Source organism: Sinohyriopsis cumingii, chromosome 15, assembly GCF_028554795.1.
Source record: "Sinohyriopsis cumingii isolate HCF-2022 chromosome 15, ASM2855479v2, whole genome shotgun sequence".
NCBI lineage: Eukaryota > Metazoa > Mollusca > Bivalvia > Unionida > Unionidae > Sinohyriopsis > Sinohyriopsis cumingii.
The window spans coordinates 82,542,737-82,566,376 of NC_142975.1; the positions used below are offsets into that span (position 1 = coordinate 82,542,737).

The 23,640-nt window shown below is 39.2% G+C and overlaps 2 protein-coding genes across 2 annotated transcripts in view; both read right to left on the bottom strand.

Annotated features, from left to right (window-relative positions):
• The window catches only part of LOC149782197 (heat shock 70 kDa protein 12A-like), a 41,498-nt gene extending 18,197 nt beyond the window's left edge, over positions 1-23,301 (bottom strand). The window contains exon 1 of the mRNA XM_089935083.1: positions 23,194-23,301. Coding sequence (XP_089791209.1) covers positions 23,194-23,196 — 3 coding nt within the window. The 5' untranslated portion in view covers positions 23,197-23,301. The remainder of the gene's footprint in view (positions 1-23,193) is intronic.
• On the bottom strand, positions 8,239-9,168 carry LOC149782198 (general transcription factor II-I repeat domain-containing protein 2-like). The gene has a single exon (XM_089935084.1). The coding sequence runs from the start codon at positions 9,166-9,168 to the stop codon at positions 8,239-8,241; it is 930 nt and encodes a 309-aa protein (XP_089791210.1).
• Positions 23,302-23,640: the final 339 nt, after the last annotated feature.

Sequence of the window (23,640 nt, forward strand, 5' to 3'; positions counted from 1 at the left end):
CAAGCGCAGTCGTGCCAGGTGAAACAGCCTCCCGTTGGATGTGGTGTGCAGATACACGCCAGTGGACGAGTCCTTGGCATAGGACAGGAGCAGGGAGAAGAAGATCCGAAAAGGGTCAGCAACAGTACGCAGCCCTGCTTCACGCCACTGTTGATAGGGAAGGAGTCTGAGACGGATCCAGCATGCAAGACTGTTCTCTTCATATTGGCATGGAAGGAGTTTATCATGCCGCGAAATTTCGGGGAGCAGCAGATCATCCTGGGAAGTTCAAATAGGCCATTCCTGCTGACCAGGTCCAAGGCCTTGGTGTGGTGGATGAACATCATGTAGCGTGGCTGACCTTGCTGTCTGCTCTTCTCTTTGAGTTGTCGGAGAGAGAAGATCATGTATGTTGTCGACCTGCCTGCTCCGAACCCGCACTGGGATTCCGGGTACACACGGTCCGCCAGCAGCTGCAGCCAGTTGTGGAGGATGCGGACGTACACTTTGCCAACAATGCTCAGGAGCGAGACCTCTCTGTAATTGTTAGTCACTGAGGTCGCCCTTACAGAGGCAGAGTAGCTCATTCGGATGAAGCAATGTTGGTTTCCCACGTTTGATAGATTCAGGCGGGATATTGTCGCTACCTGGTGCTTTGTCGTTTGGGAGTGAATCGATGGCTTTGCTGAACTCGTTTAAGCTGGGCACTTTGTCGAGCTCCTCCATGGTAGGCACTTTCTGTATGATGCTTAGGGCCACATCGGTGACTGACGTTTCTCGAGAGTACAACTCTGAGTAGTGCTCCACACATCTGGCCACCTTTTGTTCATGATCTGTGATCTTCTCTCCCGTTAGAGATTTCAGGGAGGCGACCTCTTTCACTGTAGAGCCTAGGGCTTTCTTGATGCCACTGTACATGCCTTGTTTCGCTGGATCACTTCACACAGTTGCTGCCAATACTCGTTTGCGCACTGTATAGTAATGCGTTGGGTGCTGCTTCGGGCGCTTCTGAGGGAGCAAGCGTCCGTTCATTGGGGCATATTTTGTAAGCTATGAAGGTTTTTCGTTTGTCCTTGATTATTGGTTCCATCCTTGAAAGGTGTGCGTTGAACCAGTCCTGACTGGGCCGTTCCTTCTTGCCAAACGTGGACATGGCTGTGCTGTAGATGGCACCTTTCATGACGTTCAACTTGGCTGTGGCATCATGCTCTGGCAGGTCCTGGAGAACCTGGTCCTGGGCTGACACATACTCCTCACTTCACACAGTTGCTGCCAATACTCGTTTGCGCACTGTATAGTAATGCGTTGGGTGCTGCTTCGGGCGCTTCTGAGGGAGCAAGCGTCCGTTCATTGGGGCATATTTTGTAAGCTATGAAGGTTTTTCGTTTGTCCTTGATTATTGGTTCCATCCTTGAAAGGTGTGCGTTGAACCAGTCCTGACTGGGCCGTTCCTTCTTGCCAAACGTGGACATGGCTGTGCTGTAGATGGCACCTTTCATGACGTTCAACTTGGCTGTGGCATCATGCTCTGGCAGGTCCTGGAGAACCTGGTCCTGGGCTGACACATACTCCTCCACCTTGGAGGGGACCGACACGTGCGCAGTGCTGATGTGAGTGCGACCTTTTGGTTTGGGGCGGTGTAGTGTGTGTGGCTGTAGGCACATCCTGCTGCTCACGATGGCGTGGTCGGAGTCGCAGGCTGCACTATGGTAGCTTCTGATGGTGAGGATGCTTTTCAGGGCAGAGCGCCTAGTGACGACCAAGTCAAGCTGGTGCCAGGAATGAGACCTGGGGTGTTTTCATGACACTTTGTATTGTGGCTTTCACTTGAAGAAGGTGTTTGTAACACACAGGTCATGGTAGGTACACAGCTGCAGCAGTTTCGTACCGTTTTTGTTGGTCTTTCCAGTACCATGATGTTTGAGGCAGGTAGACCATGACTCGTGGTCTGCACCCACTCTGGCATTAAAGTCAATGAGGAGGAATAGTGGCTCATCTTTAGGGTATCCTTTGATCTGTTCGTCCAGCTGCCCATTCAACTGATCCCTTTGGTCTTCTGAAGACGTGATGGTGGGGCGTGTTGACAGGAGACACTGAGTATGTTGACAGGACCTGTAGTACTGGCAACGCGGATGGATAAAAGGCGCTCCGTGCCCCCTGAGGGAGGCACAACTGAGACCAAGAGGGTGTTTTTGATGGCGTAGACAACTCCGTGCTTGCGGCGCTTCTCAGGTTCTCGACTCTTCTAGAAGAAGGTGTATTTTTCCACTCTGAGGGAGCCGCTGGATGCGAGCCTGGTTTTCTCGAGAACAGCTATGCTGACATTTAGTCTGGTGAGCTCTCTGTTGATGATGGTCGTCTTCCTGGTGTTGTCAACCTCCCTGAGGTCGTCAGAAATGTATGTGCACATGGTGCGCAATTCCATATTGCGAATAGACGAGCTGCGGTTTTCTGTGTTGGTTTCTTGTTCTTTATTTCTGTGCGGAGGTTCCGTCTGCTTGTCGTGCTGAGCAATACACTGAGTTCTAGGCATCCACTGGAACAGGCAGAAGTTGGCGGGCCAACACCTTACTGACCGGGGGCTGACCGGCTTGAGGCCGGCGGTAGTTGGCCACTGGGATGCGATGATCCCTCCCACCGTCGAATCTGACCCGTGGTACTCCTTCCCTACGCCAATCGGGTGAGACTTATAACCCGTAGACTGCCAGCTTTCGCGTTGTTTCCTCACAAGGGCGCAAGCCTGGGCGTAGAGTATGGAGATCATGGGCTGTCCAGACGTCAGGATCTCACTCTCGTCCTTGCTGGTGGGGTCCAAAGGAATGCTGAGCATGTCATTTGGAACCAGTTCGGATGCAGGAGCTGCCGGAAGGAGGTCGTAGTTGACACTCAGCCGCCTTAGGGGCTCCACTCCGGATTTTCTGTCTGGGTTTACTCCCGTATCATTTCCTTCTCCCGAAGATATCCACAAGGAAGCGGGGCTTTGAAAATCAGAGTTTCCTTCTCCAAGACGAACTGCCTGACAAGGCTAACGAGCTCCATTTGCCCGGGTTTGGAGTCAGAATTTTCCTTCTGTTAGACTGGCTGCCTACCAAGGCTAAGGAGTTTAGTCTGCCCACCCAGTTATACCGAAAGGGCACTCGGTCGCGCCACACAGCAGGCTCTGTGAAAACATGGGTCCCCGCATGAAGGTGCTGCTGTGGACACAATAGTGAAGGAGAGGCCATATGCAAGTAACCTCCTGCCTAGCAGAGCCAGACAGTGGTCCCTCGGCGAATACTACACCTGGAAAGGAGAGGCTGTGAGAGACGCTTTGCTTTCCTTTGACGAACGGGACGTCAGAATGACAAATTCTGGTTTTGGTTTGAGGAGACACAACTAGGCTTTACTCCAGATGTGCACCTCATAGAAAATTGCTAGTGTTTATAGCTATTGTTACGTTTATCAGTTTGTTTAATAATCAAAGATTATAAAGGTACTTAAATATTAGTTTCTTAAACATCAAAGCTGGCTAAAGTGTGAGTTTTGCAGAACTTTTTGTTGCGTCTATGTTTTCTAATTCACTTTTTAGCAAAATGGAAATTTAAAGGGCTTATGACAGTTGTACGAACACATCATTATCTGAAAATTGAATACACTTCAATAATATAAATGAGATTTCTTCAGTTTTAATTATTTATTTGTGCATATTTGTTATTTATTTTAAAACATCCTATGGTATTCGTTACTTTATTTGAAATAGCGTGGTATCGCCGAATACCCAAAAGGGAACTTGGATGCATCACGCGGTTTACTTACAGTCTTGTAACTTAGCATTAAGGTGGGAAAAGAGAGTATCAAGTCAATGAAAGCATAGGGTGCAAATGAATCAAATATCTTGTTTAAAAAGCGAGCATCGAGTAGAGACATCGAACTGAAAATTAGAATAAATACAGTCATATAAAGAAAAGTGTATTAATGCATAAGCAACGAATATAAACTGATTTGTGCTTTTTAATTACTAGCTCATATGAAATGAAACTTGTATACAGTACACTCAGTTTTGCATATCACTGTCTCCTGTTTTTATTTACCCGTACATTCATCTTTAGTACATTTGAAAGATGTTCCTTCCCTTGCAATATGTATCAGTCTACAACTACAGAGAATTTGTAAAAAGAAGTTAATATTTTCCCATTCTAACCACTTTCACCAGCACAAATAGCGCGTGTTCCCTTTTGTATGAAGTTGTACGTTTGCAACATTACCGGCAAGAAATTAATAGCAACTTACTCAAAACAAAAGTTTAGAATGTTTCCGCATTTTAAAAACTTTTATTAATTTAACAAATGGTTGAGCAAACAAAATAAATCAAGGAAGCTAGCAAGTGCTTGAAATTCAGTGTCATTCCAGTGTGTTCCGCTTGGGGAGATAGTGCAGCCTAATGTACATGAAAATGTGCACTGCCATGACATAGACAAATTGTGTACATTAGACTGCTCCGTCTCCTAACAATATCATTTCACAAAAGATTCGCCGTTTACCTCATTTTTCCAAGCTGCAAAAGTGTGTGTCGAGGAAGGAAGGTATGGTTTGACATTTATAAAACATGAAGTGATGAAATAATTCCTGGCAAGGCTTGAATTATGCCGCGTAAATTAAGCAGGCCGCCATAGTATGTTTGACTTGAGACCATTATAGCATGTTTGACTACTGACCACTAAAGCATGCTTGACTATATGCCACTATAGCATGTCTGACTGTAAGCCACTATAGCATGCTTAACTATAAGCCACTATAGCATGTCTGACTATAAGCCACTATAGCATGTATGACTATAAGCCATTATACCATGTATGACTATAAGCCACTATAGCATGTCTGACTTAATGCCACTAACGCATGTCTGACTATAAGCCGCTATAGCATGTTTGACTTAATGCCACTAAAGCATGCTTGACTATAAGCCACTATAGCATGTCTGACTATATGCCACTATAGCATGCTTGACTATATTCCACTATAGCATATCTGACTATAAGCCACTATAGCATGTTTGACTAAAAGCCACTATAGCATGTATGACTATAAGCCACTATAGCATGTCTGACTTAATGCCACTAAAGCATGTCTGACTATAAGCCACTATAGCATGTTTGACTTAATGCCACTAAAGCATGCTTGACAATATGCCACTATAGCATGTCTGACTATATGCTACTATAGCATGTCTGACTATTAGCCACTATAGCATGTCTGACTTAATGCCACTAAAGCATGCTTGACTATAAGCCACTATAGCATGTCTGACTTAATGCCACTAAAGCATGCTTGACAATATGCCACTATAGCATGTCTGACTATATGCTACTATAGCATGTCTGACTATAAGCCACTATAGCATGTCTGACTTAATGCCACTAAAGCATGATTGACTATACGCCACTATGGCATATCTGACTATAAGCCACTGTAGCATGTATGACTATTTGCCACTATAGCATGTTTGACTATAAGCTACTATAGCATGTCTGACTATATTCCACCATAGCATGTCTGACTATAAGCCACTATAGCATGTCTGACTATATGCCACTATAACATGCTTGACTATATTCCACTATAGCATGTCTGACCATAAGCCACTATAGCATATCTGACTATAATTCACTACAGCATGTCTGACTATATTCCACTATAGCATGTTTCACTATAAGCTACTATAGCATGTCTGACTATATTCCACTATAGCATATCTGACTATATGCCACTATAGCATGTCTGACTATATGCCACTATAGCATGTTTGACTATAAGCCACTATAGCATGTTTGTCTGTAAGCCACTATAGCATGTCTGACTATAAGCCACCATAGCATGTCTGACTTAATGCCACTAAAGCATGCTTGACTATAAGCCACTATAGCATGTCTGACTATAAGCCACTATAGCATGTCTGACTATATTCCACTATAGCATGTTTGACTATAAGCCACTATAGCATGTCTGACTATATGCCACTATAGCATGTCTGACTATATTCCACTATAGCATGTTTGACTATAAGCCACTATAGCATGTCTGACTATATGCCACTATAGCATGTCTGACTATATTCCACTATAGCATGTTTGACTATAAGCCACTATAGCATGTCTGACTATAAGCCACTATAGCATGTTTGTCTGTAAGCCACTATAGCATGTCTGACTATAAGCCACCATAGCATGTCTGACTTAATGCCACTAAAGCATGCTTGACTATAAGCCACTATAGCATGTCTGACTATAAACCACTATAGCATGTCTGACTATATTCCACTATAGCATGTTTGACTATAAGCCACTATAGCATGTCTGACTATATGCCACTATAGCATGTCTGACTATATTCCACTATAGCATGTTTGACTATAAGCCACTATAGCATGTCTGACTATAAGCCACTATAGCATGTCTGACTATAACTCACTATAGCATGTCTGACTATATTCCACTATAGCATGCTTGACTATAAGCCACTATAGCATTGTTGACTATAAGCCACTATAGCATGTCTGACTATAAGCCACTATAGCATGTCTGACTTAATGCCACTATAGCATGCTTGACTATATGCCACTATAGCATGTCTGACTATATGCCACTAAAGCATGTCTGACTATAAGCCACTATGGCATGTCTGACTTAATGCCACTAAAGCATGTTTGACTATATTCCACTATAGCATGTCTGACTATATGCCACTAAAGCATGTCTGACTATAAGCCACTATAGCATGTCTGACTTAATGCCACTAAAGTATGCTTGACTATATGCCACTATAGCATGTCTGACTATAAGCCACTATAGCATGTCTGACTATATTCCACTATAGCATGTTTGACTATAAGCCACTATAGCATGTCTGACTATATGCCACTATAGCATGTCTGACTATATTCCACTATAGCATGTTTGACTATAAGCCACTATAGCATGTCTGACTATATGCCACTATAGCATGTCTGACTATAAGCCACTATAGCATGTCTGACTATAACTCACTATAGCATGTCTGACTATATTCCACTATAGCATGTTTGACTATAAGCCACTATAGCATGTTTGACTATAAGCCACTATAGCATGTCTGACTATAAGCCACTATAGCATGTCTGACTATAACTCACTATAGCATGTCTGACTATATTCCACTATAGCATGTTTGACTATAAGCCACTATGGCATTGTTGACTATAAGCCACTATAGCATGTCTGACTATAAGCCACTATAGCATGTCTGACTTAATGCCACTATAGCATGTTTGATTATTTGCCACTTTAGCATGCTTGACTATATGCCACTATAGCATGTCTGACTATATGCCACTAAAGCATGTCTGACTATAAGCCACTATAGCATGTCTGACTTAATGCCACTAAAGTATGCTTGACTATATGCCACTATAGCATGTCTGACTATAAGCCACTATAGCATGTCTGACTATATTCCACTATAGCATGTTTGACTATAAGCCACTATAGCATGTCTGACTATATGCCACTATAGCATGTCTGACTATATTCCACTATAGCATGTTTGACTATAAGCCACTATAGCATGTCTGACTATAAGCCACTTTAGCATGTCTGACTATAATTCACTATAGCATGTCTGACTATATTCCACTATAGCATGTTTGACTATAAGCCACTATAGCATGTCTTACTATATGCCACTATAGCATGCTTGACTATAAGCCACTATAGCATGTCTGACTATAAGCCACTATAGCATGTCTGACTATATTCCACTATACCATGTCTGACTATATTCCACTATAGCATGTTTGACTATAAGCCACTATAGCATGTCTGACTATATGCCACTATAATATAGGGGTGGGCAATTGTTTTGGCTCGGGGGCCACTTTGTGGGAGCGGAGGTTAGCGGAGGGCCGCACCGTTTAAAATGATTGTATTCATTAGTTAACATTACATTTCATTTCAGAAAAAGTATAAATTGTATCATAAAAATCAATAAATAAACATTAAACAATAGTGGTAGTTTTATTCAATTTATTTATTGTGCTAATTTCATATCATCTAGCTTTCTAGCTGCAAGTACATTTAATTATAGAATCAGTTTAATGAGACAAGTGTACCCTATCACACTTTTTTACAATTTGTTTGAAATCAGGAGTGAAGTTGCTTGTTGAGATTCTCATCACTGCCTGCAAGTTCATGTCTGTCAAAGAGCATCGATATTTACTCTTGTTGATCTTCATGCAAGAAAAACTGCTCACAAATATATGTAGATCCAAATATAGAGAACATTTTCCCAGCAAATTTCTTCACATGGGAATTTGTCAGCAGAGAAAGATTTGTAAAAGTCAACTAATGTCACAGCATTAAACATTTCTTTCACTGTGTGATCTGACTGCATGTCAATTAGTTCAAGCTGCAGCTCCTCAGGTGCTGTATCAATATCAGCAGTGATAGGATAAGACAGCAAATTAAATTTAGGCTCAATTTTCTTGAAGTCCTGAAATCTTCTTGTGACCTCGTCCTCCAAACTCTGCAAATGATACCTAATCTTAGCGGAAACACTTTCAGGCACTTTCTGTTTTCCTAATAAAGGGAAATGAAAAAACTTGCCCTCACCTGCTTGCCTTGCAAATAGACCTAGTTTTGCTTTGAATAATTTTACATGCTTCCACATTTTATGTGCAAACAACCCCTTTCCCTGCAATGTCACATTCAGTTCATTCAATTTCTCAAATACATCAGCTGCAAACATCATCTCATATCTCCACTCCTCACATCCCATTTTGGTCACAAAATCACAAGAAATCCCCTTCATGTCCAGAAATAAGAGGATTTCATTCTGCAAAACCCAGACTCTTTTTATCACTTTGCCCAGGCTCAACCACCTCACACTGTTGTGGTAAATTACATCTTCATACTCTGCCTCCATATCCTCAAGCAGTGATTTGAACTGTCGATGGTTGAGTGCCCTTGCTCTGATTGTGTTCACCACACTTACAACAGGTTCTACCACATGCTTTAAGTCCAGTGCAGCTTTACAAAGGCTTTCCCGATGCAAAATGCAATGAAATGACAAGACATCACTGTCTGTGTCTTGTGCTTGTAACTTTATTTTTAAAAGCTTAACCATACCCACATTTTTTCCAGTTAAAGCTCTGGTCCCATCTGTTGTAATGCTTGCCATTCTATTCCATGACAAGCCACTTTTCTCCACACAATTTACAGCACACTCAAACAAGTCCTGACCAGTGGTTGTACTTTTCATTGATTCCAAGTAATTCCTCTGTGATGACAAAATTTTCATTAATTCCACGGATAAAAATGAGTAACTGCGCAGTGTCTTCGCTATCTGTGCTCTCATCCAGTGCCAAAGAAAACCAAACAAAATCTTTGCTCTCAGTCTTCAGCTGTTCTGTGAGTTCGTCACTGATTGAGTCAATGCGGCGCACTATAGTCCTTCTTGACAATGAAACGTTTTCAAATTTACTTCTCACATCAGGACACAATACGCTTGTACAATCTACCATACACTGCTTAACAAACTCGCCATCCGAGAAAGGCTTGTTGCGTTTAGCGAGGTTGTAGGCTATCATGAAACTGGCCTCTGTAGCACTATCCTGAAGTGTTGATTGCTTTGTAAATAATGTGTGTTTCTTCTTCAGCTTTGCAACACACTCTGCAGCCTTTTTCTTGCCTTCTTCCTTGGAAAATTTGCAGCCAAATTCGTTATGTTTTGTTTCGTGGTGTCGTTTCAGATTGTACTCCTTAAATACGGCAATCGTTTCATGACACAGTAAACACACTGCTTTATTGCCTGTATTACCAAAGAAATATTTGTGTCCATTCTTAATTAAACACACCAATTTTGCGCTTTTTCGGAGGGTTCATGGCCCCACTTAATTTGGAAATTTATAGATTCTACTGTTGCAAAGACAAAATTGAAATGAAACAGACCAACCGGAAAAGTGCGTATCTACACTGCCTGCGCACGCGCATTGACGTAGCCGCCCTAATGGAAAACACGAGACGAATTTTCGGTCGCTCACAGGAAGCAAATCTCAGTTCAAGGCGGGTTTTTTTGAATGTCTTGGCGGGCCACAAAAAAACTCTGTGGCGGGCCTCATCTGGCCCGCGGGCCGCAATTTGCCCACCCCTGCACTATAGCATGCTTGACTATATTCCACTATAGCATGTCTGACTATAAGCCACTGTAGCATGTCTGACTATATTCCACTATAGCATGTCTGACTATATTCCACTATAGCATGTTTGACTATAAGCCACTATAGCAAGTCTGACTATAAGCCACTATAGTATGTCTGACTATATGCCACTATAGCATGCTTGACTATATTCCACTATAGCATGTCTGACTATAAGCCACTACAGCATGTCTGACTATAATTCACTATAGCATGTCTGACTATATTCCACTATAGCATGTTTGACTATAAGCCACTATAGCATGTCTGACTATATGCCACTATAGCATATTAGACTATAAGCCACTATAGCATGTCTGACTACAGTGCAAATTTCATAACTTTCTGCCGAAAAAACACTGTGAATACATGAAAACAACGGCATCATATCCGATCCAAAATTTAAAATCAACAATGGCTTCATAACCATTCTCTCCACTCCGTCCCATCCGATGTACAAACTTAACGGATTTTAACTTTTAGAAATAAGTAAATAAAATAATAGAGAGCGCCATGGATTCCACATTAAAATGCACAAAACACGGTTAGTAACCTATCAGTCACAGTTTACAATAATCTATTGGATACACTGAATCGGTTAAACAATTAAAAATATAATGCAACAAACCGAATGTATGAGTTATTCGTTTGTTTATAGGTTTATAGTAGGTGTTTGAAAGATAATGTTCATACCGGGTAATTAGCCAGTTTCAAAGAACAGACGCCATAATGTAAAGTGTTCACGACACTTTATGTGCAGAAAAATGATCTCCTGAAAATCTTTGGATAATTCAGTCATACATAATAATACATGTGCTTAACACATTAACATGCATTACCAAATAACTAAGAAATGACATTTGTCGTAACGTTTGACCTGAATATCTTTCAAAAAATTTCATTCGGCAGTACTTTGGCATACGTGATTAATTAAATATTAATTTGTGACATATTCACCTTATTTCGTACAGAAAATATAAATAATTTTTGGAATTATTTTGTCATCAAAACTGAAAGCATCCTGATAATGTCATTAAATAAGATTGCTGGGGAATTTCGTACCGTATTTACTAATGGAAAATACCGAAGTGCTAGTACTATGGAGAAAAAAAACACCCTAGTACGTACCACCGGAGAAAACTATCGAGATTTATAGATTCCTGCATTTGTATGGGAAAATTTAGACGAGTTTTTCTGATGGATATACTGCGCGACCTAGGGACAAAAACGAGTTCATATTTTCCCATACAACTGCAATAACCTTTTTATTATATGCTCATTTTCTTATTCTACCTAAGGCTTAATTATATAAACAAAAATGCACTACAAGAAACAAAGTACCTGAATTAATGATGTATTCCAAACTAAATACATAACCGCAGATTCATCAGTACACAACAACATTATTAATGCGCACATAACTCCGCCCAGATAAACTTGAACTTAATCGTGCGCTAGACATCACTTTCGAAAGAAATTAAGAGTCGTGTTGTAAATGAGTGCGCATTGCAACAACTTTTTCATTTGGTCTGGAATGAATAGATATTGGTATTTTTGTCGATTTTACTAAATTTCTTGATTATGGACTGGATTTATCTGTGTCAATTCTACATGAAATATATCTGATGTTTTTTCAGTCAAGTTTGAAAACTATCTCTCACTTTGCTTGATTTGTTTACTGTGTAAAACCGGCTTGGTGTATAATTTTAAAAGTTCTACTGAGTGCGGCCACCACCATCACCAATTAAAATAGAATAAAAGGAACAGGAAAACAAGAGCAAAGAAATAATACCAAGAAGAGGACAATAACAAGATGGCGGACTGTTCAGATGGACGTTGCAGTGCTTATGTGCAAACAATGGATAATTCTGTTTATGAGACTCGCTCCAGGAAGAAATATACTGAACTGGAAACAGAAAATGAAGGTGATTGTACTGTACATGGGAATTGTGGTTTAAATGCTTTTTATGATGCAGATTTGGTGAGTGATGAGCCTGACAATGCAAACAGGGCAGATCTATGCTCGCAACCTCAGTACACGAGTACACAGAATGTTGACAATACATGTTTTGACAGAGATGCCCAAGATTCGAGTCACAGTTGTAACAGCCCAACATATCAAGATGTCATATCTCAGGTTCCCAATCAGGACTATATTAGAAGACTTGATCAGGAACTAGATAATCTACCCAGAGACATGTATATTGAGAAATTGCTAGAGGTTTCACACGACAGTGAAGATATTGTAACCTGGTATAGGTCAGTTTTATTTAGTAGAGCACGAGGTTTTCCTGGCTGTCCGTCTGGATATTTGGTTGTTAGAAAGAACAGAAATGGTGTAAGTAGTTTAATAAAATATGCAAGGGATTGTTATTCTTTAGCTATATTTATAAAAGGGGATCCTTGCGAGATCGATTCTATTTTTAGCATGAAGAAATCAAACCCTAATGTACAAGCTGAACATTGTGAACATGACGATGAACATAGCTCAGGGCAAGCAGAACAAGTGATTAATTCAGCAAGACTCTCGCTAGCGGAAATCAAGACTGATTGCGGTCATCAACAACAAACTGTTGTTTCGCTCAGAGAAGAGATTATATCTCTGAAGGCAACCCAAATCACATTGGTGACTATGAATGACCTTAATGCATTCCGTGCTGATGTGAACAATAAGGTACAGGCACAATCTCAAACAATAGAACTGCTCCGTAATGAGATTAAGTCACTGAAAACTACTCAAAGCGTGTAGATGAAAGAAAATGAAACTCTCCACACCATCACCGAGCAACTAAGAGTTAAGCTGATGAAATCTTTGAGTAAACCCATGTCTTATGCGGATGTCTTTCACACGAATCGTCCAGCTGTAAGTAACCTATCATGTAGTCCCAATGGATGTGGTGATCAACGCTCTCCATCAATTGCTGCTCAGAACAAGATTCATGTGTCTAACTGTTCATCTCCCGTCTTGATCGACTCTAACAAAACTGGTTGCGATACACACTGCTGCCTATCTAGTGAATCTCAGAACAGAACTGCAGTGTCCAACTGTTTGTCTCCCGTGTCGGTTGAGGCTGACGACTCAACACCAGGTACAATGGCAGTGGAGTCACGAACCGGCGTAACGGCCCAACCAACTTTGGAAAAGAGTGGGGTCAGTGCTCTGCAAACTCTGGTTTCAAAAAGTTCGGACATAATTTCACAGACTTTCGATAGAAGACATATCGCCCCCTTCGATGGAAATATCCCACAGATTTATAAAGCCAATGTTCATCCTGATATGACAAATGTTGTACGCACACCCATTCGGAATCAAAATAAACTGTTAACCCACACCGAACGGCTTTCTGAACAGGGGACTTCGACTTCGACCAGGATAGAGAACGTTAGGCATCCGATTACTAGCAACAGTAATGTGAAAGGTATTGACTTGAAAACCCCTCCTAGCAAGATACCTACCGTTATTAGGGGTCAGGTAGAAAGACCTAGATCATTTGGTAAATCAGGTTTAGAAATAGGTTCAGAGAGTATTGTTGGACATGAGGATGTTGATGACAATAATGAGAATGTTGTATTTGAAGGTGTAGTTAGACGTAGAACAAGGCGCTTTTATGTGGGTGCATTGGCGTCAAATCTACTGCTGAAGGCCTCGGTAAATTCTTGAAAGAATACGATATAGATCCGTTATCCATAAAGTTTATCCACAGTAGACGTAATTGTCTATCGGCCAAGCTGACTGCATAAATTCAGACTGCAACACTGTTGAAAATGATGTAACATGGCCAAAAGGTGTTTACGTAAGAAGGTGGTATGGGAATCAGTCTTGGCGAGACAGGATTAGCAATCGCGATCAGGAGGCAAATGAAGGTGCAGGATGCGATATTCCGTGACTAGGGTGACAGTTAATTGTTCATAAATTTGCCATTATGTTCTGTCGTAAGTTAATGTGTTTTGTCATCTTTGTCATTTTAGTCCTGCTTTCACGATGCATAAGTATTAATATGCCTATATTGCAAGTTAATATGAATCTTAATATACTGACCTCGAATGTTAGAGGAATTATGTCCTCTGCTCTTAGCTTTAGTGCAATGCTGGATAAATATAATGTTGACGTAGCTTGCGTAACTGAACATAAACTATTACAGCACATACTTCCATTTTGCGATACTATTCGTTCTGATTATAAATGCACTGCTAAGGCAGAGGATATTTCCTCTAATAGCACGTTAATAAAATGTGGTAAAGGAGGAGTTGCAATCTTCTGCAAAACTTCTCTCATGAGATATGCTAACTTTATAGATGAAGTTAATAGTGACAGAGTTGTTGGCATAGAATTTAAATTTCCCGATATGCAAAATGTATATATTTTTGTGCATATATGCCGACCCTATTATATGGCATAGATTGTTACAAAGCGCAAATTGAGTTGATTCAAAATCTCTATGATCAGTACTCACAGCTGGGGGACGTGTATTTTACTGGTGATTTCAATGCAGTAGCTGAACCAGACACTTTCAGAGATTACAAAGACAGAGTATTTCATGAGTTTTTGCGATATAATAATCTAGTGAGTGCTGGACATTTAATAATATGCACTGGTTCCCGTTATACATTCACCCCAGCAAGAGCGATGATTGATCATTTTGTACTGTCGGATCAATGCATAGGTAGATTACGAAGTGTGCACATTGTTTCAGATCACGAAGAGCACGTGATATCTGACCACCTCCCTATCCTTACTTCCCTTCGTACAGTGACCTGTGGGAGAGACTTCAGACAGCCTATGAAGAGAAACAACATAGCCTGGAACAAATTAAACGCTGATATCTTGAAAAACTATCAATATGAGCTGGACCTTCGCCTGAAAACTTTAGATATAGATACTATTTCGGACAATGTTGATAGCTTTTACCGACACATTGTTAATGCAATACAGCAGTCAAGCGACATCGCGCTTCCAAAGTCTAAATTCAATTATCATGCCAAACCATACTGGTCAAATGAACTCAAAAAAGCTCATAAACTTCAAAGACAAGCTAGGTATACTTGGATAAATGAGGGAAGACCGAGGGGTAGTCAATTTAATTCTTACAGAGAATATACAGATAAGAAGAGAGACTTTAGAAACGTTCAAAAATTGGCTGTGGAAAAATATATGGGGGAGGTGTATGAAGAAATTGAAAAAGCACATGAATGCGATGTAAGACACTTTTGGAAAATGATCAACATTAAGAGAGGGAACAATATAAATTTTTGTCAGGAATTATCAACTGATGGTGTCCGTGATGATGATTCCATCGCAAATGGCTTTGCCAGATACTATGAGGACATTCACACGCCGAATTTAAACCATAGTTTTGACGGAAACTTTTATGAATTTATAGAGAGAGAATTAAATCGGGGTCTACAGGACGAAGTAAGCCATATCGAGGCCTTACAGACCAGTATCAGTTTAAACGAAGTAAGAGAAATCATTAAAGGTCTAAAGAAATCAAAAGCATCGGGCCATGATCAAATTTGCAATGAACATTTGATCTATGGCAGCGACTACCTCATCGAGTGTATGACAATTGTATTTACTCGGATGATTGATCAATCTTACATACCTGTAGATTGCAAAAAAGGGTTAGTAATACCACTGTACAAAGGTAACAGAAAATCAAAGAACTCCCTCGAAAGTTACAGGCCTGTTACTTTACTGCCTGTTATCTACAAAACCTTTGAGAAAATTAGTCATGAACGTTTGGTAACTTGGCTCAAAGATACTAATTCTAGTATACCCAGTTCACAACAACATGGTTACCAAAAAGGTTTAGGCTGCACAACAGCGAGTTTTGTGCTGTTGCAATCAGTACAACATAATGTAAACATGGGTTCACGGGTTTTTGCTGCTTTTCTTGATAAAAAAAAGGCATTTGATACCGTGTGGCACGAAGGACTGCTTTTTAAATTATTCACGTTGGGAATTACGGATAAATCCCTTTTGATATTGTTTTAACATGTATACAAATTTACAGAGTAAAGTTCTTGTAAATGGGCAATTTTCAGATTGGTTCTCAATTGGCCAAGGAGTGAGACAAGAGGGTGTTTTGTCAACCTTGATGCACACAATATTTATAAATGATTTGCTGCTACAGTTAGAAAATAGTGGATTTGGAGCAAAGATTGGATCCTTAGCTGTGGGAAATCCAACCCTAGCTGATGATATTTCACTTTTGGCTATATATCCTAGCAATCTACAAAAGCTGTTAGATATAGCATGCGACTATAGTAATAAGTGACGATTCGAGCTTAGTGTCACAAAGTCATACATTATCATTTTCGGACCCCAATACAAGAATCATATCAATATGAAATGGTATCTTGGCCCGTTATGTTTGCCGGTAACCGATTCGGCAACACACCTGGGTCACCGGATTAACTCAAAGCTGACGTCGCATGACGCAATACTCGATGCATGCAAGAAAGGGAAAAAATCTTTTCACGGTCTATTTGGTATTGGCATTAAACCGAATGGTTTAAATCCTTTGGTTGCTGCAAATGTAATTAAAAAGGTAATTTTCCCTTCAATGTTTTATGGAAGTGAATTATGGTGTAACATTTCAAAATGTGACCTCGCTTTATTGGATAAAACTCTGAGGTATTTTGCCAAACATTTACAAGGTTTTCCAATACATACAAGATCAGACATTGCCCTGGGAATGCTAGGATGGACATCAGCGCAGTCCGAAATTGATAGAAGAAAATTGATGTTTTTACACAGATTGTGTTTGATGCCTAACAATGTACATACTAAACGTGTGTTTAACGTTGCGTTATTTCACTTCATTTTGAGCGGATGCATGTCAAGCTGCGGGTTAATTTCAAATTTATATTATACTTCAAAGAAATTGACTTGCTCGGGTATCTAACTGATTATTTACATCATTCTGAAATTCCAGATAAATATAATTGGAAAGAAATTGTAAGGTCAAAAATTGTTGGTCTTGAAAATAGCCTCTGGAGAGTTCGTATGTCTAATCAAGCAGATTTTGATAGATTCTCTTCGATACACGAATACTTACGACCTGCCTCAGTGTGGCACTTGGCTAAAACCAGACAACACACTAAGGTATTTACATATGTAGCTAAACTATGGGCTGCTGTTCCACAAACACAGCTTGATATGTGTATTACATGTGGGAATGTTTATACAGACTTGATACTTCATTGTTGTGTTAGTTGTCCTTATATGTCGAACTTTCGAAATTCTTTCTGGGATTTCCTTACTGATAAATTTCCCCTGAGCCTGCACATTACGTTATATAATGCAGAAGATGAGCTGCAACTACAATATCTTTTAGGTAAAAGGTTACCATCAGGAGTAATCGACAAAGAAAACTCCAACCTATTCGTCCTGTATGCAGCATGCTTTGTCATGCAGTGTACAGCTATCTTCTGTAAATAAGGTACTGAAACTTTTAACTTATGAGTTGACGAACACTTTGTTGATTGATATTGTGTAAGAATTTGTATTCTAATATAGAATATTTTTTTTATTTTTTTTTAATATTTATTGATTGTATTCAGATGATTTATTCTTATATCATGTAATCTTCCATGGAAGGAAATAAAGATGATGATGATGTCGATTTTACTAAATTTCGTGATTATGGACTGGATTTATCTGTGTCAATTCTACATGAAATATATCTGATTTCATCAGCGAGGGAGCGGCGTGTTGACATCTGCAAGTGTGTTTTTGTTGTCATTGAATGTTTGGAATCATAATGTGGGAAAAATATGAAGTCTTTCAATTGTAATTATCAAAAAGACGCTATGGAATACGCTGTTCATTTCAATCTGAGTGCAGTAAGGACGATGTAATTGCACTTGGAATGTAGTGGAAATTAAAGTACAATTTCGAAATGTCTAATCAAGTTTTAGAACCCATGACATGGCTCATGTAATTCGGATTTGCAGAACTAGGAAAGTACATTTTGAGGAAATTCAGGATGTAAAACTAAGTATATTTTTTGCCATTCTTATTACCAGGTAAAGAAGACACGTTTGTGTATTGTCACTTGCGAGTTATTTGTAGGTATCCAGCAACTGTATGACCTGTCTGGCGTCTATCGCTAGTCTAAATCCGAAACATTGTATCAAGAAAGTTAACGCGTAATATTGCAAAGCAGCTGGTATGTGGCAATCCACGAAACATCTGCTTTAGTTCATTCAGAAACAAATTTAATCAACGAAAACGTAAAACGTCAACTACATGAGTGTACATGATTTGTTTACAAAGTAATTCCTAATACACTATTGGGCACATGTGTCGTACACGTGAGTGCAATATGACGGTGTGCAATATCGTGAAATATTACACGATTATGACAATGTAAAGTTAAAGGAGACAATAATGAGCATATAATAAAAACAGGTATATCTGTAATTTTAGAAAGATTTCGTAACCTATTCAGTCGTACGGTGTTAAGTGTGGATTTTCCAGAAATACATTGTATAGACGTGGAAGTAAATCAGATAAGTTTAAGTTTGCAGAATGATAACAAGTACATAGGCGCACACTTTATATCCAGCAGGACCCGATCACATAATATAGTTGTTTGTTTTTTTGTTTTTGTTTTTGTGTTTTTCGCACAATGAGCAAAAAAGTTTCGTTAAACTATTCTCAAGATTTCCCCGCGGAATAATGGCTGTACATATTTCATAATAATAATAATGACCTTTGAAAGAGCGGAATATACATTTAATCTCAATCTTATAGGATGCTACACCCCTTGAATCATCCTGGATAATACAATTCCTCTAAGAAATGTCAGGTGATAATAATTTTCTTTTCGCACACAAACTCTAATTATGAGAATACATACAGTGCATTTTTAAACTTTTGGAATGTAAGAGAGCAGCCAATATTAACAACGGTAAGAAAACTGAAATTCACATAACAATGATATTGAATCTGGAAATTCGTATTTCCCTTGTAAATCATCGCCAGTATAATTTGTATTATCTTTTGATAAACTATACGGACCATTAAACTCCATTTAATGATGAAAAAGATCATACAATCTAATTATGTGTCTTACCTGCAAATTAGAATATGCTAAATATAAATAAAGAGAAAACGTGGAAAATCCGTATAGAATGATAAGGCAATAGATTTATGGAAATGAATTTGTTTCAGAGAGAGACAGACAAAGACAGGTAGACAAAGAGAGCCAGAGGGGGGAGCAGGAGGGAGAGAGGAAGAGGGAAAGTTATTGAAAGATTGCTTAAGATAGATACCTTCTGCTACTACCCACCATGGTGTGTGCAGAGGATAGTCCCGTTTAGAATCAAGTGTGAAAATCTGGCTATTTGTATGCATAAAATATCTGCAAGACATCTTATAATATCTTAAAGAAGCCTAACCATCAAAAACAAAATAGATGTCAAAATAAATTACTTATCTCAGTTTAAGATATAGCATGTATTCATGTAGTATCAATGCTAATACGTGACCTATCCAGATTTCCAGTCATGGCTATCGTATCGTAACCCGCAAAAGTTTACTTTTCTAAACAATAAAGATAGAAGCGCTAAAACTGTACATATGTTCCACTAATGCCTTCTTAAATGCTTGACAGATCGGTACATTCGAAAATGTTGAACTAAGGGTTAAACAGAATATCTCACCTATGCGCCACCCCATCAGTCTACTCATGCATACTGTTTGAAAATGTCAGTACTGAATAGTGAAACTTTAAGTTAACATTTAGTACCTCTTTAACTGACACAGTTGTGACTAATACAACCGAAAACAGGTGGCTACTTATCTGCAAATCACTGATTCAAAGCGATTTCTTTATTGCTAATTCATCTGTTTTTTTTTATTATCCCTGCATTATTGCATTTCTCCAGCGGTATCGTCCATTCAATGCTGCTTGCCTAGCCTCGTGTTCAAAGCATCATGAAAGGCCAAGGCAAAATACCACTTTAGTTAATAATAATAATAATAATAATAATAAATACGCATTATATTACCTATATTTATTCACAGATGAATTTGCAGTTATAATGGCGTTTGCTGTATCATATCGGACTGCTAAATTATCCCCCTCCCCACCCCGGTTGGGTAGGTACTGACCACTCTCCTGATTGCTTAATCGATACTTAAATTTTGGTGATATTTTGAGGTTTTGGGGATATAACATAACTTATTTCAGTATGGTGACTTTCAATGTTCAGCTATCAGATTATATCAGCGAGAGAGAGACAGAGACGTACAAACAGACAGACAGATAGGTGGTTCTGCAGTGAATAGTCAAAAATATAATCAGATTCGGCTGTTTAATTCGTGTTCATCTTTTCAATCATGGTCAGTTTAACTTGTATTATCATCTAAGAAACTAAAATCATTCTACTCCATCTTTTGTTCATAAGATCCTGGCATACCTGTAAATTTCAAACTTAGAAAAAATAAAATGAAAGTGGAACCTTCTACGGAATGATAACTCAAAGTTCATAGCCTTAGAAGAATCAAGCTTTTTTTTTTTTAAACGAGAGAGAGAGAGAGAGAGAGAGAGAGGGACGGAGGAAGGGAGAGGGAGAGTTATTGAAAGATTGCTTAAGATCGCCGCCTTCTGCTGCTAATCACCCTGTTCTATGCAGAAGATAGTCCCATTCACATTATTGTGTAAAAACCTGGTGATTTGTATGCATCAAATATGTGCAAGAGATCTTATATTATCTGAAAGAAGCCAAGCCTGCAAAATAAAATAGATGCCAAAATAAATTACTAATCTCACTTTAAGATCTAAATCTATTCTCTGATCATGTATTCAAGTTGTACCAATATTAATACGCGACTTATCCAGATTTCCAGTCGTGGCCATCAAAACGTAACTAGGAAAAGTTTTTTTTTTCTTAACAATAAAGATAGAAACGCTAAGACTATACGAATGTTCCACTTATGCCTTTTAAACTGCTTGGCAGATTGGTAAATTCGAAAATGTTGAACTAACAGTTTAAACTCAATCGATCAAACTCTATTGAAATACAGCATCTCTGGCACAATTAAAGCACAACAATACGAAATCCCAATATCTCACCTTTGCATCACCACCACCCCACTCATACATAATGGTTGAAAATGTCAGTATTGCATAGTGAAACTTTAAATTAACACTCAGTACCTCTTAAAGTGACACAATTGTGACTAATACAATCAAAACTGGCGTCTACTTATCTGCAAATAACTGATTGAATGCGATTTCTTTTTTGCCAATTCATCTTTTTTATTACCTCTGCCATATAAATTTCTCCACCGCAATCGTCCATTCAATGCTGCTTGCCTAGCCGCATGTGCAAAGCGTGAGAGTGATTTGGATTTTTAACGTAGTTTTAACAATTTTTCAGTCATATCGCTACGATGTCTGCAGCGTGGCAGTTTATAGTGATGTCTAGCACTGGGCCATCGTGTAGCATACATGTAGCATCATGTCCCACCCAGTTACTTTATCCTGACACCAGGCCGACCAGTCCTAACACTAACCTCCTAATGCTGAGCGATTAGCGAGGCAGCAGTTAGTACCGTTTTTATAGGTCTTTGGCATGACTCGGTCAGGGATCGAACCCGCATTCGAGACGGACGCTCTAACCACTAGGCCACCGGAGAGGTCAGGAGGGAGGCCAAGGCAGTAACTACTATAGTTAATAATAATAATAATAATAATAAATACACGTTATAGCACCTAGATTTATTCACAGATGAATTTGAAGCTATAATGGAGTTTGCTGTATCATATCGGACTATTAAATTTTCGCCCTCCCAATCCCGGTTGGGTAGGTAGTGACCACTCTGATGATTGCTTAATCCAATAAGCTACATTTTGGGGATATTTTGAAGTTGGAGGAATATAACTTAACTTATTTTTGTATGGCGACTTTCGTTGTTCCATCATCAGATTATATCAGAGAGAGAGAGAGAGAGAGAGAGAGAGAGAGGGAGAGAAGGAGATCGGTGGTTTGCTGTGAATTGTCAACAATATAATTAAATTAGGTTGTTAAATTCATATTTTCAATCATGGTCAGTATAACTTTTATTATCGTTGAGAAACAAAGAAGATCATTCTAATCGACCTTATGTGAAAAAGATCCTACGATCATACATAACCGCTCCGGTGGCCTAGTGGTTAGAGCGTCCGCCTCGGATGCGGGATGTCGTGGGTTCGATCCCCGACCGAGTCATACCAAAGACTTATAAAAATGGTACTAACAGCTGCCTCATTTGGCGCTCAGCATTAAGAGGTTAGTGTTAGGACTTGTCGGCCTGGTGTCAGGATGATGTGACTGGGTGGAACATCATGCTACATGTCTGTGGCATGATGCCCCAGTGCTAAACATCACTATAAACCGGCACACTGCAGACATCGTAGCGATAAGGTTGAAACATTGTTAAAGCTACGTTAAAAATCCAAATCACACACACACACACACAAACACACACACACACGATCATACATCTTGGCATACCTGTAAATTTTAAACTTGGAAAAAAAAATGAAAGTAGAACCTTCTATGCAATGATAACACAATGGTCATATCCTTAGGAAAATGAAGTTTTAAACGAGAGAGAGAGAGAGAGAGAGAGAGAGAGCATTATTTGGATGATTGACTTAGTCATTATCTCCTACCACCCACCCACCCACCTTCCCTCATCTATGTACAACATACGTCCAATGAAACTGATATGCACATGTCAGGTGAGTTTTATACCAGACGATCTCTGCAGAGATCTAAATATCTGGAAGAAACCTAACCTACAAATAAAATAAATGTCAGAATAAATGCCTAATCTCGACTCGTGTAGGCAAGCTCTATCAATACACTGGTGTGCCAGCATGACAACTTAACATACACATGTACACTGACCTGACTGCTACTTGAGGTTCATTTGTGCTTGAATACTGGAAATTGTCGTCGTTTCAAAAAAATGTAGAATTCCTACTTGTTACTAAAGTTTTACTTACCATTGTATCATCTAAAAGAGTTATAGAATTCTTCTTGTTTTCCAAAAGTGAGCTTATTTGTGCATGCAATTTCTGTACCGTGTTCAAGGAATGTTATAAATAGACCAGGAAGTTAATACAGAGCAAAGAACAAGATTAGGGCCCATCAGAGGGTAGTTACTATGGTGTCTGTAAAAAAAAGGTGACCGCCTTCAAGTATAAGTGTAGAATCATTTTTTTTTAAAAATATGGTTTTCAATCCAATCCCTTTTATAAAGAATTTCAGTAACTTTACCAGACGCATATTTTCACATGTAGTCAATCATTTCATGTTTCTACTAATGTAATTGATGATGATGAGGAGGAGGAGGAGGATGATAATGATGACAATAATACTAATTATAAAATCTACTCATTAGAACACTAACATTTATTCACAGATAAAATCAAATTTATCATGGTACTGGC